Source organism: Thamnophis elegans, chromosome 10 (assembly GCF_009769535.1).
Source record: "Thamnophis elegans isolate rThaEle1 chromosome 10, rThaEle1.pri, whole genome shotgun sequence".
NCBI classification, from domain to species: Eukaryota; Metazoa; Chordata; class Lepidosauria; order Squamata; family Colubridae; genus Thamnophis; species Thamnophis elegans.
In genome coordinates this window covers 31434047-31456711 of record NC_045550.1, presented here as the reverse complement: position 1 = coordinate 31456711, position 22665 = coordinate 31434047, and the positions used below count along the sequence as shown (strand labels likewise).

General features: G+C 38.7%; 1 protein-coding gene across 1 annotated transcript in view; it reads left to right on the top strand.

Moving 5' to 3' along the window:
- The window catches only part of EPHB1 (EPH receptor B1), a 303154-nt gene that overhangs the window by 257718 nt on the left and 22771 nt on the right, over window positions 1-22665 (top strand). The window contains exons 11-16 of the mRNA XM_032225657.1: window positions 2990-3237; window positions 5621-5836; window positions 12727-12876; window positions 15664-15857; window positions 16749-16904; window positions 17984-19226. Coding sequence (XP_032081548.1) covers window positions 2990-3237; window positions 5621-5836; window positions 12727-12876; window positions 15664-15857; window positions 16749-16904; window positions 17984-18092 — 1073 coding nt within the window. The 3' untranslated portion in view covers window positions 18093-19226. The remainder of the gene's footprint in view (window positions 1-2989; window positions 3238-5620; window positions 5837-12726; window positions 12877-15663; window positions 15858-16748; window positions 16905-17983; window positions 19227-22665) is intronic.

The window sequence follows — 22665 nt, the reverse complement described above, 5'->3', positions numbered from 1 at the left end:
GATTTGGTAGAAAAAGAATGAGTAAGCATATATTTCTGAGGTTATGCACAACAACCTTCCAGTAACACAGTATGTCACAATTTTCAAGAAGGAAATTTCGAGGCCTATGCTATATCTTCAACATCTTAATTTTTAACCTGCCTTGCTTCAGAATAATCTCAATATCATTCTTTCCCTCTTATAGCAAAATATTAGTTCACATATACTGATTTTCAAAAGGTCTATTTTTATATCTTTATACTGTGCTATCACTATATTTTCCTTGGCTTTAGAATTACATGTATAAATTTTGATGATATTAAATACAGTACCTAGAGGTTTCCCCCCCAAGAGCATCACACCTATTGCAGTGGTGGGTTCTTACCGGTTTGGTAGAGGTTTGGTGGCCTGCCCCTGCCATGCCCTTAAACTGGTTCTCCCAGTGATGCCATAGGCAGCACCATCTTGTTTTTGGCTTCTGCGCATGTGCAGAACAATTTTTATTGAACTGTGCATCCGGTCACAGCGCATATCAAATGCACACAGCATGGCCATGAGGAAACCAGCAGTAGCGCCTGCCGAACGCCACCCCTGATCAATTGCATTGTATCTTCATCTCCTTTCTAGATGATTGGCACTTGGTTGGCCCATCATGTATCATGATTTTGGGGCACATTTCTCACGTGCATCTATTTTACAGTAACTTGAGATTTGGGATAAACTATGAGAAGTTTGCCTTCATTTAGTCCATCCATTTCTGGCATGTTACAATCACAGTACTTTTTTAAAAACCTTATTCATGAACAACAGTCATCATCATCATCCATGCATCTATATGCAGGTACAAGGCACATCTTTCTTCTTTTTACATCTGAGGTAACATACTAAATATGTTTTCATATATTAGTGAGCTAGGGGTTGGTACCCCAGCCCCTTTGAGGAGTTCTTCCAAGGTAGAACTGCCAAGATAGAATTAAAAAAAATGTTGTGATTTCTGCTACATAAATAAGGTGGTACAAAGTTCATCCGACTTCAATAGCTCACTAAATAACCCATTACCCCTTAGGGTTATTTTATAGATATTTTCTTACCATATTCTTCAATATTTTCAAACATTGAAAAGCTCTTAAGAACTAAGGAAGAAATTCAGAGATGTATCTGCCTTGAAAGTAACCTATGTTGAACTATACAGAACAATCAAACATCAACTTTATAACATTTATTTTATCAAATATATACATTGCCCATGTCACCTAAGTGACTCTGGGCAACTTACACGTTTTTTTTTAAAAAAAATCAATAAAATGGTTTATGATAATGTTTGTCATTAAATATTTTTATTTTAAAATTTCAATTCTATACTTGTCATAGGAATGATGCCTGAATAATGTTTTGCATTCTGCTTAAACCAAACAGCATCTTTCCAAAGAGATTAGTATTTATTTTTTGCCCTTTCCAGACTAACTTAAAGATTAGGTACTTTTTCCCAGTTGGTGTCCAAATGTATTGTGACCATATATTCTTATGAGCTTGGTAATCAATATTTCTCCCATATTCAAGATGGCAAATAGGCAGGTACTCTTAATGCTATCCTTCCTCCAGAGGTATAGTAGGGAGCTAGTTGAGCTCAGTAGTTACTTTCTTTCAATACTATCTTCTAAAATGCTACTTTTGGAGGCATGCCATTAGTTAGTTCTTTGGTAGGTCATCATATGACTATCAAATGATTCTGAAGCTTACAAAGCTAACTTATTAGTATGTGAAACATAGATATCATAATGAATAGAAAACATAATTGATTCACCTCTAATTGAAATTATTTGAGTGATTGCCAATTCACACAACTGTCTTCCTACTCCACTTGATGTTTGATGTTATCTCAGGAATTGAGATGCAGTCAGAGCAGGGGGGTAATGCTCCAGTTTGGACTGGTTTGCCTGACCCGTAGTAAAAAGGTATACCAGTTCAGGTGAATCGGTATTTCCAATGATCAGCTGGGCGAAGATCAGCTGTGACGCGCGATTTATATTAGCTAGAATAATCGGATTTCCTGCTTTCTAGTTCTTCTAAATCGCGTGGCACAGTGGATCCTTCCCTTGCTGTACTACTTACCTTTGCAGACTCGGAAGGCTTCAAAATGTTCCTTTTTTAGCACTGCGCCGTGTGCCTCAGGTGCGCCAAGCGCACATTCGGTAGCAGACTAATCAAACCGGTAGCAGACTTCAGAGGATTACACCGCTGAGTCAGAGCCATGCTTAGCCATGTCTTGTCATGGTTCAGGGGGACGCACTTGTTTTTCTTTAAACACTTGAAGATTCCTAATGGACTCTGGACAACTATATAAGCTGTGTAGCTCATCTTTTCTTCATACAAGTGATCACTGTGGATAATTCTCACTGTCTTGTACTACTTTTTAAACATTCCACTCCCTGTTCACCTTTCCCAAAACAATTGTTTGAGTGTACAATGTTGCATTCCTTTGATTGTATTCCATGCATCACAAAGGACTGTACAACAGTGCATGTTTTTCTTTGAGGTAGCTGTTGAAATTTTTTGCTATTTTAATTTAGTTTCCCCCCCCCAAAAAATTGTGTATATATAAATATCTATATGTCAATACAATAGCTTGGCAGTTTAGAACAGCAGTACTCATAGTTATGAAAGAGCTAACCAATAAGAGATACCTGCTTATTTCATAGCTATGGAGAAGAAATACTATGTGCCATTTCACAGTAAGAGAGCATTTTCTTCTTTTGCACAACTGGTGAAGTTATTGAAATGCTTCCTACCTTACATGAAGTCTTTAAAAATGCAATATTTTTAATAAAACACTGCCTTTTCAAAGAAATATTTCTAATATCTTGGGAGAAAATAGCACTCTATACACACACCTCATTCAGAATCATCTATCATTCAGAATGAAATCTCTTATATAGTTCTTATTAACCTCTCCTTTTGAAATGCCAAATTGACCAGAATTGGTTTATAACTTATATCGATCCCATTACAGGAGAATTTGGTGAAGTTTATAAAGGGCGCCTGAAACTGCCTGGCAAGAGAGAAATTTACGTGGCTATTAAGACATTAAAGGCCGGCTATTCTGAAAAACAACGACGGGATTTCCTAAGTGAAGCCAGCATCATGGGTCAGTTTGACCATCCAAATATTATTCGTTTGGAGGGGGTTGTAACTAAAAGTCGGCCAGTGATGATTATCACAGAATTTATGGAAAATGGAGCCCTGGATTCTTTTCTACGAGTAAGTACAATAGTATTTTTAAGTGATAATGGACTGGAAATATCTCATGAGATCCTTTGCTATTGTGGGATAGTGGTGCAGATTAAGTCATCTCTTTAAATTAGTAATTCTAAAACAATGTTTCGAACTCTCTCATTATTTTTATAATTAAATCACATAAGTATATCTTGAAAGAGTCCATATTTTATGTCTTCAATTTGAACAACTCTGGGTTGAGTTTCAAGACGTTACCCCCGGGGATGTGGACAAGGCCATGAGGGCTGTAAGTACCTCCACCTGTGTACTGGATCCGTGTCCCTCATGGTTAGTTACTAACTGCAGTGAGGTGACACGAGGCTGGATCCAGGCGGTTGTCACCGCCTCACTTCGGGAGGGGAACTTCCCCGCCGCACTGAAAGCGGCGGTGGTGAGACCCCTCCTGAAGAAGCCATCTTTGGATCCAGCTATCCTTAATAATTATCGTCCAGTCTCCAACCTCCCCTTTCTGGGGAAGGTTGTTGAGAAGGTGGTGGCCTTCCAGCTCCAGTGGTCCTTGGAGGAAGCAAACTATCTAGACCCCTTCCAGTCAGGCTTCAGACCCGGTTACAGCACAGAAACCGCTTTGGTCGCATTGACCGATGATCTCTGGAGGGCCAGAGATGGAGGACACTCCTCCATCCTGGTTCTCCTCGACCTCTCAGCGGCTTTCGATACCATCGACCATGGTATCCTTCTGCGACGACTGCGGGAGGTGGGAGTGGGAGGCGCCGTGTTGCGGTGGTTCTCCTCCTACCTCTCGGACAGGTCGCAGTCGGTGTTAGTGGGAGGGCAGAGATCGTCCCCTAGGCCCCTAACTTATGGGGTGCCTCAGGGCTCGGTCTTATCCCCCCTACTATTCAACATCTACATGAAACCGCTGGGTGAGATCATTCGCAGGCACGGGATTAGATACCATCAATATGCGGACGATACTCAACTGTATCTGTCCGCCCCGTGCCAACTCAATGAAGCGGCAGACGTGATGAACCGCGGCCTTGAAGCTGTTATGGACTGGATGAGGGTTAACAAGCTCGTGCTCAACCCAGAAAAGACCGAGTGGCTGTTGTGTTTCCCTCCCAGAGATTCGACCAATATTCCATCACTCAGGCTGGGGGGTCAAATTCTACACCCCTCAGAGAGGGTTCGCAACTTGGGAGTCCTCCTGGACTCACAGCTATCGTTTGACCACCATTTAATGGCTGTGACCAGGGGGGCATTCGCCCAGGTTCGCCTGGTGCGCCAGTTGCGACCCTACCTGAATCGGGAGGCTCTCACAACAGTCACCCGGGCCCTTGTGACCTCTAGGCTGGAATACTGCAACGTGCTCTACATGGGGCTGCCCTTGAAGAGCATCCGGCGACTTCAGCTAGTACAGAATGAGGCCGCGCGAGTGATTGTGGGTGCACCTCGGTTCACCCGCATAACACCTATCCTCCGCGAGCTACGCTGGCTACCTGTCGATCTCCGGATGCGCTTCAAGGTGCTATTAGTCACCCATAAAGCCCTACATGGCAGTGGATCTGGATACTTGAGAGACCGCCTTCTGCCAATTACATCCCTGCGACCAATAAGATCACATAGATTAGGCCTCCTCCGTATACCATCGGCCAGCCAGTGTCGGCTGGCAACTACAAGGAGGAGGGCCTTCTCAGTAGTAGCCCCGACCCTTTGGAACGAGCTCCCCGTAGAGATTCGCACCCTCGCCACCGTCCAGGCCTTCCGCACAGCCTTGAAGAACTGGCTCGCCCGTCAGGCCTGGGGACAAGGATAGTTCCCCTCCCGAATGATGAATGTATGTTGTTTACTATTTTATTATATGTCTTATCTTAATGTCTGTATTCCCCTTCCCCGATTTTATGTGAACCGCCCTGAGTCCCCTCAGGGAAAAGGGCGGCCTACAAATATTAATAAAATCTACAAAAATCTACAAATCTTCTTAGCAACGTCAATTGGGAGAATTGAATATAACCTTCCTTCCAGTCCCTGGCTCTGCTGCGATTAGAATATGATTTTTCTTAGTTTTGGACAATGGAATCTACTGGGTCTGTTTTGCACATCCTCTTAGCTGGATTTCTTTTTCTTCAGCTTTTAAAGTTTCCTGTTTGTTTTTTTCTCAACACTTTCATTCTTTCGCTAGCAATTTTCTCTAGTTCTCATTTCTCTCTTTAGCTATTCTTCTAAATTAGCTCACTTCCTCTAACTTATGCCTGTTCTATTAAATTCCCCCGAATCAGCCTCCCTCCCTCCCATTTCCAACCATTTCTTTCCTTCTTTATAAGTTTTGGGGAGACTTCTATTCCCAACCTATTTTCTAGTTTCTGCACTTGTGAATGCTTATTTTTGTGCTTATTTTTCACTGTTACAGCAAAATGATGGCCAGTTTACGGTCATTCAGTTGGTGGGAATGCTACGAGGGATTGCAGCTGGCATGAAGTACCTTGCAGAAATGAATTATGTTCACCGTGATCTTGCAGCCAGGAATATCCTGGTCAACAGCAACCTGGTCTGTAAAGTATCTGATTTTGGTCTCTCTCGTTACCTGCAAGATGACACATCAGATCCAACTTATACCAGCTCTTTGGTAGGTACTTTGCATGTCAGAATGTCTGGGGAGCTGAGGAGGTTAACAGGTGTTTTCATTCATTAGCTTTCAGCCTCTTATAATAATTTACATGCTACGTTGGTCCTCTTGCTCTAATTATTTTTACTCAATGGTCCAAATTGAATATATATTTTAATTTTTATCTATGGATGCTAATATGGGAATGTTAATAAAGAAGACTAAAATTCATTTGAACACATATTGCAAGAGACTGTCCTGATCTCAAGTAGGTAAGATCCAAAAAAAAAAGAAAGAAACAAAGAGATTAGGTCTGCTCTAAGGATATGGGAATTAAGCCATGAACAAACAGGTGATCATAGCAGATGGCAAATCCGAGGGAATAACAAAATAATACTTATCATTAGGACTTGTGATAGGCTCAGCACAGCAGCCACCACAGAGCCATTCAACTAAAAAATGAAATTTGTGAAGACACTGGAAATATGTTCTTCCTGAAACTTCTGTTGTTTCTGAGATATCATACAGTTTCCTCTGTCACATCTCAGATTGCCAACAGCTCATTAAATTTAGATTTACATATTGCAAAGTATAATGAATCTCAGTGGTAAGATGGTATTGGTTATGACCATGATGTTATTACAATTTGTGTATCCAAAGTCTCCATGGGATTCTCCCTCTTTAATAAAGGCAATAAATGATCTGCTCAGGGCAAATGTGCCAAATGGAGTTCAAACTAAACTGCTAAAAACAAAGCAAACCAGGATTCCTTGCTTCTTGATTTAAAATATAGCTTAAAACTGTTCTCTTATCTAAGAAAGTCACAACAACAAACATCTAAATCACAACAATTTTAGCTATCACTATTGGAACATATTTGCAAGTGTCTTAGGCAGTTTCTCCTTGCAGTTTCCTAAGATCAGCTGCTAGTATCTCCAAAAACGGCCAGTGTGGATGAACAACAGCTACTGGCTATTAACAGGTTTATTCAGTCATCAAAATCGCTTATTCAGTTTGGTTTTTGTAAATTTCAGAAAATACATTTGAAATTAAGTCAATGGATCATCTAATTTTGCATATTCTATACTTGAATCATCCTATATTTAAACAGCTTATCGAACAGTCCTCTTTTTGAAACTCTAAGACAGGGATACTCATGAACTACTTCCACTCATGAAGTGCTGTACTGTTTCGGTTTTGCTATTTTCTTTCTTTCTTTTTTGCTCCCCAGCAGTTGCAAATAATATTATTGGGAAATGTGGGTCATGTTTTTGTCCCATTTAAAGGTAAAGGTTCCCCTCACACATATGTGCTAGTTGTTCCCGAACTCCAGGGGGCAATGTTCATCTCTGTTTCAAAGCCGAAGAGCCAGCACTGTCCGAAGATGTCTCGATGGTCATGTAGCCAGCATGACTAAACAGCGAAGGCAAATGGAACTCTCTTACCGTCCCACCAAGGTGGTCTGCATTTTTCTAGTTGCATTTTTACATTCTTTCAAACTGCTGGGTTGGCAGAAGCTGGGACAAGTAACCGGAGCTCACTCCATTACATGGCACTAGTGATTCGAACTGCCAAACTGCCAACCTTTCTGATCGACAAGCTCAGCGTCTTAGCCACCAAACCAACACGTCCCTTTGTTCCATTTAGAAAGATATTAAAAATTTAAAACGATGCCTTGGTCTTGCAAATGCTTAAATCATACTTTTTAAAAAGTCATTAACACACACATACACACACACACACACCGAGAAAACAAACAGTACAGCAGCGTTTTGGTGTGGTAGTTGTAATGTATTCTTTAAAGACTCAAGTGTTTCAAAAAGCCTTTGATGCAAAAGAAAAGGATCAAAAATTCCCATTACAAATTGTTGCACAGACCCCAAATATGATGATGATAATCCAATGGGCCATGGTTTGCAGCCCTTTCCAGATGACACAGGAACACTCAGAAAAGCAATCAAACATGCTGTTCCAGGATCGTTTCCCCCTTTTTGCTGGTTTAAATAGCCAACACTGGTGCAGCCCATCACAAGGGGTGTGGCTGCCACCTCAAAGGTTGTTGAATTGAACGGCACTGCTCTTGTCGCCTCCTAGCCCTGAATGCTCATGGATCAGGAGCATCCCTCCTCCTTATCTGCACTGGCCACTGGCAGCTCCATCTCTGCCTGAAGCCTCAGAATTCATTTATTGTAGCTGTGTTTCTATCTGCCTGCACTCAGCCAGAAGCTCATCCAGTCACTGCAATTGTGATTTTGACATTGACCTGGAGCTTGCTGCTACCTGATCAGAGCCACCGGTCACTCCCAACGCATTGCCACATCTCCCCTGGAGGTGCCTGGGACTGATTTGTCCTCCTCCTCCAAACTAGCATCAGGGGAGGGGTCTGGAAAAAGACACATCCATAAAGACCATCTCATGAACACATCTTTGCCTCTATTGTCTTCTGCATAGCTATTAAAGCCTCCCAGTTCACAAAAAGGGAAGTGCCTTGCTGTGTAAAGTTTGGAAGCAGCATTTATCCCTGGCATTGTCTAAATTGAAACTGAAGCCCTCATGTAGTATGACTAGTTTCTTGCAGAATAAATTCCAGCAACAAAAATAATAATCAAGGGAAAAAAGGAACAAGCCAAATGGCATAAATTATTATAAATATTACAGTTCCACCCCCACCCCCCAAAAACATGTTTAATTGGTAGAATTGGAGTGATGTTACTTTACAACAAGAATTTCAGCAGTGAACCAGAAATACATGGCTTAACTAGAAATCCTGTTTCTTCTCTAAACTGCATTTGCAGTCCATTTAAATAAATCAGTGTGAGCTTAAATTGTCCACTGAACATAATAGGACCTCTCCTACGTCTGGAAAAAAAGCAGATTTTTATCATCTGTATTTTTATAGTAGATTTATGCTCCAAATGGCCTTTCAAGCAGCTGGAAAGTGATGCAGTGCTTGCAATTACGTCATTGCTTCCCATGGTAGATTCATAATTCTGCTCTTGTGGGATAAGTAAGACAATAACCTTCAAGCAAATGTCTCTTTTTAAATGGAGCTCTTATTATAGTGGCAAAATCTCTTGTGCCATCCACTTTTAAAAAGGAAATGAAAATAACTAATTCTACCCCTGGTCAATGTTTTGTTTTATTTGTTTTCCCTTCCTTTTATATTAAACTTAATTGTGACATGAATGTTTCATCTGAAAACAAGATCACTAAAAATGAAACCAACTACTACTGTACTAAACCACTATTAACTATTACTTATCTCTCCTTACCGGTCAACCTGTTCAGGTGATACGATACTCACCTATTAACCATGATGGCACAAATAGAGTATGAAAATATAGAATTATGTTCCCTGTTGGGATAGTAAACAGATCAACCATAAAAACCCCCAACAACAAATGTTTCTGCTCATATCTTAGAGTAGTGCTCTAAGAATGAGTAGAAAGAATGAGTAACTGCCCATCTTTCCAACTTGCTTCTAACTATAGTGCAAACCTCACCTGACTATCTCTGTTTTTTTCTGACTTGTTTCACTGATATAGTCTTCCTTTTTATTTCCAGCTCATGAATGACACAGCCTTAGGTTACTACTGTTAGCTGTCAAAGTATTATTCTGATACTGTATCACAACAGCCATATGGTGTGTAACATATGCTAGACTTTACCACCAGTTAGTTTGGAAGGAAGTTAAATGACTGCAGTAAGTGGGGACAGAGACAATGGAATCAGGATATGGATCAATAATGGGAACAGCAAATTTCAGGCCAAGATCATTTTTTTTTTGCTGGCTGCAGAATCTCTGTCATCAATTCTGCCTGTTAACTATCACCCTCCTCCATCACCCACTTTTCTCTTGTAAAAGGAGATAAAGTTGCATGCAATTGTTTAGGCATCTCTGTCCAATTACATGTGGCAATGAATTTGTCAGTGAAAAGAAGTCCAGGTAATTTCCAATGCTAAAATCTTTCTGCAAATTTGAATTCAGACCTAGTTTTTATTGTTTGCAGGTTCAAAATAAGAAAACAGTGATTAGTTGATATAAATGTGTGAACAACTTTTCAGTCATTATTTGTAACATGTCCTTTGGAAGTATTGTTGCACTGTAGTCTTCCAACTAGAAGTCTTCTAGATTAAAAGTATCCTATGCCATCCTTGTTTCTTCCCATAGTTTTTTTTTAGTACTATTCATATCTAACAACAATGAAGGTAATTGAAAAACCTTTAATTTTTTTTCCTGTAAAAACTTCATAGTTGATTTGGGACATGTTTCAGGTTGCTGTCTTTCTAAAATATCCATTTTCAGCCCTTCCCCCCAAGAGATTCAGTGAAACACACAATTTGGCTACAGATGCCTACAGTTTTGCATACAATTGTTTGTATGGCAGTAGAGGCAGAGGCAGAAGAGAGAGATGAAAATTCTGCTCCTCCTCCTCTGATACTCTGATATAATAACTATTTGGTGGGGTGGCAATGGGGATTGTAACCCCCCCCCCAAATTTGTGGCAGTAGATACTTTTTTCCAAGATAGAAGCAGATAATCAACACAATAAAAACTAATTTATACCAATTTCATAGTCAAATCACTGAAGTACGTGATAATAAGTCAAGCACTATTAATGGTTCTGGTCCCCCTCCCTTGTTTACTTCTGTTGCACAGCCCTGCATCTATTCCTTTTGCCTGCTCAAATAACTGCTTAAGTACAATACAGTTTGGCTAGTTTTATCATCTAGATTAGTGTTTCTCAATTTCATCAGCTTTGAAATGTGTGGATTTCAACTGGCCAAGGAATTCTGGAGGTTGAAATTAACATATCTTAACGTTTCTGAAATTGAGGAACATTGGTCTACCTATTGGGGTTACGTGTTCTGTGATGTTCAGGTAAAAGTGATGACCATCAAGCTTTGAATTAACTGAATTTACTGATTCAAACAGATGGCAACCTACAACCTTTTCTGTCTAGAGCTATTTCTAATCATAATTCATTAATACTTAGGGTGACCCTTCTAATATAATGCAATGTACAAAAGCATAAAACTATTTTCTGCATTAGGGAAAAAAAAGTTCAATGTTGTCTTTCTTGACACTTCATTCAAGCCATAAGTTTGTCCCCCTTTTTAATACTGATTATAAGATGTGCTTAGAAATGTATTTTGAAGTAAAATGAAAGGGTACCTATATTAGCTACTACATATCACTGGCAATATATAATTTTAAAATGAGAAACGGAAACACTTGCTTTGCTTCATCTGGTATGCTCAGCAAATTGTGATGAGCTGTCATATATATGCCAAAGGCAACCCCAGTTCCTTGCCCTTCCTTTGGTATCTTTCTTAGGGGAAAGTGCCAGAAGCAAAAAAATGTTCGTGTTTCACAATACAAACAGCCAAGGGTGAGGAAGTGTCACTCAGGATAAAACCCTGAAGACCATGGTTGCTACTTAGTATGCAAAGAGGTGCAAGGAAACAGCTGTTACTGTCAGCCTTTGACGTCTGCTGTTGGGCCTAGAAGTGGGAGCACACCTACATATTCTCTGTAGGAAACATGCTGTCCTTTTCAAAACACTTGCTTGTCCATTGGCATTCATGAGCAGGAGATTTCGTTAGCTACTGTTTATGCTGAACACCACAGCTGGAATAAATGTCACAATGCTAATTTCTTTTCTCATGCAGAAAGTACTAGTGTCTCTACCATGAAACAAATGAAGCATATTAGCTACAGCCATGAACCAAGCTCTGTTCTCGGGTTTGCATTAATACAATAATTTGAACTAGTTGTTTTATCTCCATCTGGAAATTGCAATTCACAGAAACCATTTACTACTTGCATATAGCAAAAGTTTATAGGATTATTTATGGGTATATATCAAACTATTGTTAAAAACAACTGCAATCAATGGTCAATCTTCATAGGCCTGCTAACTTCCTTTGAGAGTCTCACTAGATTTGGAACTAATCACTTATTTTCAGGTAAACTTCCCTCACAGGAATGTGGAGAGAAAAATGGGAATGGCACTTATGCTGCCTTGAATTTAAAAGACAAAGATAGGATATATATCTGATGAATAACAATCATACTTTAATTGCTTCTGGAAAACATTCTCCTGCTTTCCATAGAGCAGATTATGTGTAACTCAGTCGTGTTTAAAAAATAATTGGCATTACATATTGCATTAAACCATCTGTTTCTTAAGCATGATTTATTTACTAAATCACAATTGACTTGGATTCATATGCTAAGATACAAACTATGAAATCATTACATCATCGCCTAGCATTGGTTTTGCAGCAGAACTCTCCGTTTTAAAAATGCAATTTCTTGATAACTAAAGGTTGTAGGAAGCAAATATACACAGTAGTAGTAGTAGTAGTAGTAGTAGTAGTAGTAGTAGTAGTAGAAGAAGAAGAAGAAGAAGAGGAAGAAGAAGAAGAAGAAGAGGAGGAGGAGGAGGAGGAGGAGGAAGAGGTAGTAGTAGTAGTAGTAGAAGTAGAAGTAGTAGTGGTGTTGGTGGTAGAAAGTAGGACACCAGATATATTCTTCATCATAAGGAAACAATTTGGTGGGTTGGAATCATGTGTCTGACACCAAAAATCTGCTATTGGTATTAGTATGCTTGTACTGATGAAATAACCCTTTAACAGAATCCAGTGTAATTCGTGAATGTTAATGTGTTAATCAGCCTAAGAGCAATATTCAACAAACGTCTGTATTCATATGCAAGAAAAAGAAGGAAAAATGTGTCCTATCTTTGGAACATATCATTAAATTGAATTCCTTTCCTTCTAAGACTATGCTGCTATTGGAAATTGCAATAGATTTAGATAAATACCTATCTATTAAATAAGTTAAATTTTATACAGGTAACCTTTGGTACATTACACTGCTTACCTTCATAATTAATGTCTTTCAGGGTGGAAAAATTCCAGTGAGATGGACAGCACCAGAAGCTATTGCCTACCGTAAATTCACCTCCGCCAGTGATGTATGGAGTTATGGAATTGTTATGTGGGAAGTAATGTCATTTGGAGAAAGACCCTATTGGGACATGTCCAATCAAGATGTAAGTTTATGAAGCCTTCTGCACAACATAGTAAAACTTTGCTTGATTTCTCTAGCAGTGGAAAAAATCACTTATTAAATACAAGTATACTGAAGACTGAAATAATACACCTATATATCTAGGAGGAAATTTGTAGCAGATTCTCATCACTAGCCAGCATGTTAGATGTATGTCTTTCTTTCATGTATTTCATGTTCAAACTTATCGATATTAAGTAGGATATTTGCCTGTTATGGGTCTTCAATGCTTTCAGGCAGGCACTTTTTCAGAATACAGGAGTTATTTTTAGTTATAGATGTAATGGCTCTGGAAAATGAGGAAAGTATTTTCCCCAACTAAAGCTCTAACTCCTAAGACACTTCTTTCTACTATGCTCTATGATGTGACCTCCATCTTTCTCACCAGTGATGAATGAGATAGCTACACTATGTAAAAAGCTTTATTTTGATACCATTCAAGTGCACCGTCAAGAGTGTGAACTCTCTTAGATTTTCCCATATGGAATAACCACAAGAGCCAGGGTGGCACAGTGGTTAGAATGCAGTATTGCAGGCTAATTCTGCTGACTGCCCACAGTTTGATTCTCACTGGCTCAAAGTTCACTCAGACTTCCATCCTTCCAAGATTGGTAAAATGAGGACCCAAATTTTGGGGGCAATATACTAACTTTTTAAACTGCCTAATTAGGGTTGTAGAGCACTATGTAGCAGTATATAAGTCTAAGTGCTATTGCTGTTGTGTAATCAGCAACTTTATTCTGTTTAGGACTGACCAGTCCAGTTTCACCTTAATGGCTATGAAGTGGGGGCAGGGGGGGCGTAATCCCATTTCCACTTGCAAAGAAGACTGGAGTTAAGAAATACGTTCCTTAACAACTTAGCAACCAATCATCCATTACACTATATAGTAACATTTTTACATGTATTGTGCACATGCAGTTTTAAAAAGAGTCCCATCTGTAATTGTTAAACCACACTTTTCTCTCTCTGAGCATAGTGAGGATGTCTGCTTTATGTACTAGTCCCTTTCAGACATAACTTGTTGGCTCCGACCCCGTTGCATGCTGAGCTATAGAGAGACACTTGGCAATACTAACTGGGAGATACAAAATCATCAGCTGCTGCTGCTGTTTCTTTCCCCTTCAATGTCTACTGTAAGAAAGAGCATCAAGAGATGAAAGAAACGGAGAAGTGGAGAGGAACTGGAAAGACCAGCCAGCCAGTGTGTGATAATTGGACACTAAGAGCCTGGCAGGCTTTTGAAATATTTCAGAGACTTTATGAGCGAGGCGTTGAGCCTTGATGAAGTTCTGCACTACAGCATGATAGGCAGAAACTGTGAATTGTAGCGGCTGCTAACAGGGAAGTGACTCCCTTTATCTTGAAGCAACAGAAGACAAATTAACCTCTGAATACCCTTTTTTTCCAGAGCCAGCACTGTTTTGTTGCTCCTTGTGTGCAGAGGGCAAGCTATTTCCTTTATATCTGATTGCATGCTATTAGTGTGCTGAAATGATTCAACTTTAAAAGGGCTCCATTTTTTAAAGTAAAGAAGGTAGAAGTGCAAAGGGTAGGACCGCTGGATTGGAATTCCAGTTGGTTTAATCTAGTTTTGAGTTCATAATATTGAAAATATTCCATAGTATGTATTTCAGCCCAGATAAGCAAACAAGAGAAATCCTTAAGGTAAAGGTAAAGGTTCCCCTTGCGCATATGTGCTAGTCGTTCCCAATTCTAAGGGGCAGTACTCATCTCTGTTTCAAAGCCGAAGAGCCAGTGCTGTCTGAAGATGTCATGCAACTGGCATGACTAAATGCCAAAGGTGCACGGAACACTGTTCCCTTCCCGCCAAAAGTGGTTCCTATTTTTCTACTTGCATTTTTACATGCTTTCGAACTGCTAGGCTGGCAAGCTGGGACAAGTAATGGGAGCTCAGTTCGTTATTCGCCACTAGGGATTTGATGACCTTTCTGATTGACAAGCTCAGCTTCTTAACCACAGAGTCACCATATCTCTTAGAAAGCCTTACTAAAGCTTTTTTACAACTGTGGTTAGGAGAAAGCTGAAGGAGCATCTTGAGGTATATGCCAATTTATACCACTAAAGTTGTTATTTTTGCATTGTGATTGAATTCCCATTAGTGCCAGTGAAAGCTTTCCTGTTAAAACAAATAAGTGTCATAAGTGGATCTGATTAAGATCAGGATCCTGGCAATCACAGAAAATTTAAGTTTAGGTTTCTATGCCATAGTCAAAAGTTAGATAAATTATCCCACATGATAGTTGCTAGTAGCATAATGAACAATATGATTAAAGTTCCATCTCATTGCCATTATTGTATAAGCCAAAACACATGTTTATAAAGCCAAATTTGATTCACTTGTAAAATTCACTAATATTTTCATGGTGGCTTATTAAGATATTACCTATTTTCTTTTCTGTTTTCTTCCTTTGGATGGGGATTTGGCCTTGGTAGTTCTTGGGACATAGCCCTTATGTCAGACATGGAAAAATAAATCTATCTTTGGTAAATAGTAAATTCTGAGAAAGATGGAGAACACTTCTGAATATTAAATCCTGGAACTTTCAGTTCTTTTTATGTTTATGGACTTGGAATCAACCACTCAAAAACTGCAATAAAATGAAAAATATGGAAGGTTATGCATGTGTAGCAATGGTTTAAGCGACATTCTGATTAAAATATTATTTTAACTGCAGTGATTTTCAGAATTATATTTCTTTCTACTCCATTGACACACATTATATGTGTATGTATATTACATTTATAGGTAATTAATGCAATTGAGCAAGATTACCGGCTCCCTCCACCTATGGATTGTCCAGCTGCTCTACATCAACTTATGTTAGATTGTTGGCAAAAAGACCGCAACACAAGGCCACGGTTTGCTGAAATAGTTAATACTTTAGATAAAATGATCCGAAATCCAGCGAGCCTCAAAACTGTGGCTACCATCACCGCTGTGTAAGTTTCCACGTGTGTTACTATGTTTTAATTGGAGCCTAAAACATCATATTGAAATTTACAAATAAGGCTGTAGCTAGTTAAAGGATACCTGGAGGATCAGTTATCCCTCTTTAATACATACATTAAATTTAAATAGATGTGCAAAATATCAAACCTCTTTATAAGTTCCTTTCTGACAAAATAGCATTAGATAATTTATAGTTTGATTAATGAACGTTTCTAATTGCTGTTGCAAGAAATAACCAGGATTTCTTTTTCACTTGCAATTACAAGAATGTTGAAATACCAAAAGTATCAGTAACTGCATTTACTTCAGTTCCACCGATTAAAATAAATGCTTGCTCATTCCAGTTTGCCCAATCATTTCATAATAATCACACTGTTTTCTAGAAGACTACCAGATCAGCTCCGGGGTGAAATGCTACCGGTTCGGACCAGTTCATCCAAACCGGTAGTAAAAAATGTTACTGGTTCGGGCGAACTAGTATTTCCGATGATCAGCTGGTTGACGATCACCTGTGACACACAATTTATATTGGCTAGAATCATCGGATTTCCTGTTTTTTAACTCATCTAAATTGTGTGGCACAGCAGATTTCCCCTCCCCCTTGCTGTTCTACTTATCTTTGCAGACTGAGAAGGCTTCAAAATATTCCTTTTTTAGCACTGCACAGGCACGCCTCAGGCGCACGCTCGGTAGCAAACTCACTGAATCAGTAGTAGACTTCAGAGGATTTAATCACTGGATCAGCTCCAGTTTCAAATGAACAGTAGCAGAAGATCAAGCAAATCAGTGGAAAGGGAATAAAAGGAGCAACTCTTTTGCTGTCTATATTTCTGTTCTAAATTAAATCCCATCTCTGACCCAGTGCTTGCCTTCTCTTCCAGGCCTTCTCAGCCACTGTTGGATCGCTCCATCCCAGATTTCACTGCCTTTACCTCAGTAGAAGATTGGTTGAGTGCCATCAAAATGAACCAGTACAGAGACAGTTTTCTAACTGCTGGCTTCACATCCCTTCAGTTAGTTGCACAAATGACATCGGAGTAAGTGGCACCTTCTCATTTCCCTATTTGCTTCAGTGATGGAAGAAGATGAGATCAAGCTTTTCTTTTCATGCTTCAAATAATCAACAAACTAAATCTGGATCAGAGACAGGATTTTGGCACCAGGAATATGCTAATCTTCTGAAAACAGGCAGAAATATACTGTTGATTATTGTTTTGGTTGGCCTTTGAAAATTAACTGATTTATGCTTATTTCTTAAATGGATTTTTGTCATTTTGGTTTGTTTTTGTTTAGATGACTTTATTTAAACTATTTAATGAATGTTTTATTTATTATTAACTGCTTTTGGAATTAATATAAAAAATCACCAATGAGAAACACATATAAAAGTCAGGAAAATAGATCATTCATAACTTGCAAGGCAACATGCCTCCACCCAAAAGCACTTTCACACTCTTCCTTTGCTTCTCTTTGCAGGCCTGTGTGCCTCCATAATCTTTTTGTGCTCTGGAAATTCTCACAAGTTCCTTGCATCTGCCATACTATATATTCATCAATGTCATGCATCTTCACACTCTCTTCAATCAGCACTTTATAGTTTTTAGAATTCACTAACAAGCTGCCAGCTTCCAACCAGATCTCTGAGAAATTTGAATCCATAAACTGGGAGTGTCTCACATTGTTCCTTTCATTCAGAGATTATAACAACTCTACCAATTAGTATACAGGATTCATGTAGTGACCAGTCAATTTAGAAATTAGACATTTCTCAGAAATTCTTCTCCTTGCTTATATTATCGTCATTTGTAACAACAGAGTAGCTTATCATCTCAAGACACCTGGGAAGTTAGAATCTTCAAGGAAGTGAAAACTAAGTCTCTGATCCTTTACTTAAGCATCTATTTGTTATGGGTTTGAGAAAAACTACTCTTTTGAATCATGCACATATACATTCATTCAACATCTTTTATCAGTGCTGATTGTTCATCTTAGGATAACAGCTTCACTTTCTGCAACTGCATTTTGAATTTGCCAGCTCATGTATCTTGTCCATATAAAGCAGAGGAGACAAAGACCTCTGCTCCACAAGTATGATCCTGTCTCTTATCTTTTGCAGAGATCTTCTAAGAATAGGGGTGACTTTAGCCGGACACCAGAAGAAGATCCTGAGCAGTGTCCAGTCTATGAGAGTACAGATGAGCCAGTCACCAACTGCGATGGCATGATGCTGCGTGTCTTCTTACAACAATGGGAAAAAAGAGGGGAGGACAGAAGAGGGTTGGATGTGGGAGGGGAGGGGAGGCTGACAAGGCAGTGATGTCTATAGAGATTGGATAATTGTTTGAGAACTCTTATGCGCTGCAGACAAAGAATATATGGAATTTGTTTCTAAATGGCAAATTATGTTTCTCACACCAACAGAAGCACATTTACTGATGCCATGGGAAACAGAATATAAATAAGTATAAATATGTACAGATCAAATATTTAAAAAAAGTGAAGAAAACCAATGTGTTTTGGGAAGAAAAAAGACTTCAGTCCCACCACCAGTGAGCAGTAGTCAAGAGGCCAATGGAGAAGAGGCAACCAGAGCAACAATCTTCAGCAGTCAGATTCCCTTCCTTCTCTTCTTTAGTTCTTCTTCCAGAGTCATTCTTATCCACCCATTTCCCTCTTTGGCTCATAAACTATGGCAAATGTTGTTCAACAGTTCCTACAGATAAGAACATCAAAACATTGTGCCATCAGTTACAAAGGACTTCACTGACCACTGCATGGGGGATCCAGACCACTCCAGTTAATGTCTTCATATTGAAGAAGAGTTGTACCTTCAATAGAAAATCCTGTTTTTTCTTTTGCTTGCATTTTTTTGCAAAAGGGAAAACGATATCCTCACAGGAAAAAAGGGGAAAAAAGATGTTCCCGCAAATGTGTGCGTATCGTCTGTATGTCAGCTTAACTGTGGAGTCACTCACAGCTTGTCCATAACAGAAGAAAAAACAATCAAGCTGGACTGGTGGCTGATAATTCTATCTTTTTCACGGAACTTGGGGATCCACTGGGAGACGGAAGTGATGTGCCTTGCTTTCTGTCTAGTTCAACTGTGCATGGAATGTGTGTACTGGGAAATGAAAAGAGAAAAAGAAAGCAAATGAATTTCTAAGGACCAAGGAAGCAGAAGTGTTCACTGTGCAACAAGGTTTTCATGTAGAACAGTATGGAATGTTCAGCTGTAAAGTCAACTAAGCAGAAGGCTTAGTCCTCCAGTGACCAGAAAAAGATGGCTTGGAAATCTTTAGTTCCATTATTTGGACCTCAGGATTTTGATATATATTGATTTTGGTTTCATGGCATCAGAGGTAGGTTCCTATATCACTTCTGTCCCCTTGCCCACCCTTTTCTTACTAGTCCTTTCTCATTGTTTCTTTAACACTCTAACATGCATTCAGCTCTTCCTTTTCTATATTTGATTTTACTGTTAATTACGAGTGTAATTCTTTATTTAAAATACTTAACTTAAAACAGAATTTCTCTGCTTATCTGAGAGTGCTTTGTAAAATAAGATTGCTATTCTTCTTCTGCTAACCCACATAATAGAGTATGTGGAGAGTTTATGCAAAACAATTATCTTTCAGGCAGGCTTTTTCCTAGCTGGATATATTATCATTTAATTGTTCCACTATCAAAGGAACATAAAAAATTGTTGGCATCAATAGATTACTTATCCATTTTTTTCAAGGACAACCTGCATTCTGGCTTTCAGAATCAGATATTAAGTCATCTCAGAGAACCAATGCTAAAGAAGACACTGCTAAGGGGGTTGATAGTGTTGGATAGTAGCACCCACTGTCTATATTAGGGCTTCCCCCTTCCGTTAAAAGAGCTCAAGAAGTTTTGTGCATGGCTTCCTTGCCATGACTACTGCAGAAGCAAGGCTATGAAAGTGTCATAGATACCCCACATATTTGCTACATATACATGTCTTAACACTTTAAGTGTAGTATATGGGAAGAATCTCTGGTGCAAAGTACTTGTTCCTGAAATATAGGTGTGTGAGAAGATATGTTGATTCCAAGAGATTTTTTTTTTAGAGATTTTATTAATATTTGTAGGCCGCCCTTTTCCCTGAGGGGACTCAGGGCGGCTCACATAAAATCGGGGAAGGGGAGATACAGACATTAAGATAAGACATATAATAAAATAATAAACAACATACATTCATCATTCGGGAGGGGAACTATCCTTGTCCCCAGGCCTGACGGGCGAGCCAGTTCTTCAAGGCTGTGCGGAAGGCCTGGACGGTGGCGAGATTATTTCTACAATATTTTGCATCTTTATTATTTTACAGCATTGCACTGATTTTTTTTGGGGGGGGAGGGGAAACAGACATCCAAGATGTTTTTTTCCCCTATAGCAGCCACTGCTGTTGCTGCCACTGCATCTTTATTGTGGACAATAAAAATGTTATTTACTATAAAGTGGAGTAATGCTATGAAGGTAATATTTTCTGTTCTGCTCCTTGGTCATTATGTTATAATCCACTTCTGAAACTGTTGGTGTTGAGCATTTTCTTCAAAGTGACCAGGGATCAGAACAAAGAGTGGCAGGGCATTTTGATAGAATAGATCTTGTACTCAATAATTCTTATTTTATGGATAATAGCTTTAGCATTTACCAAAACTCAGCAGTAAGTAAGCTGATCATTGATTTGTGGTTAGAAAAGATCTGTTTTTATTGTTACTTTGAGATTTTGAATGTAACAGGCAGTCATATGAAGTTATGTGCCCTGCAGCTATAAAATATTGACCAGTCAGAATTAATTCCAGTTATTCCATGGAAAGCTAATGATTATCATTTATCATATGAAGTTGGAACAGGGGTCAAATTGCCAATTATTTTATATTTATACTGCAGTATGCAATTGAATTTGTGACTGTTGCTCTGGGGCCTTCTACAAGTTACAAGATCAATTTGTTTATTCCTCCACCAGTTGCTTTATTTCTGACTCATAACTTTCCCCACAGGAAGTAAACAAAAACAATTAGCATTGGCACACCAATAAATGATTTTATTTTATATCCAATACTGAGGGAATCTTAAAATGAGGCAACTGAGGAAAGAAAAGTTTTCATCCTTTCCAATTGACAGAGGATGGATCATAATGCAATTTGAACCATCCTCTCCTGGTACCCTGGGACAAATATTTGGGGTCAGGACTATATTTCCAGAAATAAACAGGGCCAAAATGTCAGGGCCAAAAATACGAACTAATAATCCCTGTTATTCTAATGGTTGCTGTTGTGATTAGCGTTATTATACCTTTACAGTTATTTTTCCAATACTGCTAGTATTATAGTGTCATCATTTCAATAATATTGTCATAATTCATACTATCAACATTTCATTGTTAATGCTGTCATTGTTATCACCGTTATTTACTTGCATCTTGAAGAAAAATGTCCTGCAATATTTTCTACCAGTTGTCACTCAATTTCATGAAAGAGAACTTCTTTTAATTCTTTAAATTCCAAATGTTATTGAAATTCTCATGAGTGGGGTGTGATTATATTTGTGCTTATTTTTTTTTCTGAGGTGGCCAGAGGTATTTATGTAAATCCTGTCTTTCATTACACGGGTAGTCCTCGACTTACAACTATTCACTTAACAACTGTTCAAAGTTATAACAGCTCTGAAAAAAATGACTTACAGCTGGTCCTTGCATTTAAAACCATCGCAGCATCCCCATGGTAACAATGATGAAAATCCAGCATCTTTTTAACATCATTGTAGCATCCTGAAGTCATGTGATTACCATTTGTGATGTTCCAGCTGTCTTCTGAAAAGCAAAGGCAATGAGGGAAACCAGATTCACTTAACAACGACACATTTAATTTAACAACTGTAGTAATTCACTTAACAACCATGATAAAAATGATTATAAAATTGGGTGTGATTCACTTAGCCACCTTGCTTAGCAATGGAAAGTCTGCTTCCGACTATGGTCGTAAGTCGAAGACTATCTACAGTCATTTCTTCTTGGTCTGCAACTTCCCCAGCTTCCATTGTTGTAACTAAATCTTTTAAAAAAAACATTGCAAGAAAAGTGCCATGAAACTTTTTACACATTAGGAAGTATAAGCAACCAGCGAGGTTTTAGAACACAATAAAATAGTTAACAGAAAATAATAACATTGCTATTGTTAATTAATATACAGGTAAAAGGCAAATCAAAGCAAACATGAGAGAGTCTCTTTCATACCATATGCCTGAATATTAAAAGGCAGATTTCAACTCAACTACATCACTACTTTTTAAATTATTGGCATTGTACGCCTCTATATTTCTCTGCCTATGGTTTGTTGAAAGATTGCAGGAAATAAGAAGCAGAAGGATTTTTTAAAAAGGTTTCACTTAAATTACTGTATTCTGTTACATGTTTAATGCTGCCACAAACCAGCAATTGAAGTTAATGTAAATTGGGCAATGACATAGGAGAGCTCTCTAGAGGCTCCCCGAAAGTCCTTGGAGGCCACATGCAGTTTAAAGATTACTGTTGTCTTTCCCTGCTTCAGAATGAGCAAAATTCAATAGATCAGCTGTGTACTTTGTAAGTCATGTAATGTTTAGCTCTAGGTGAGCTTCCTTATCAAGGCTGAGCTGCTCTGAAAATGTGACACAGACAGGAGCAATATCGTATCTCTACAAAACAAAAGCAATAGGAGGGACCACCTTATTTATGGTGAACGTCTAACACTTTGTTTTCCTTTTTATGTTGCTATTATTTTAAGGTGTTTGAAA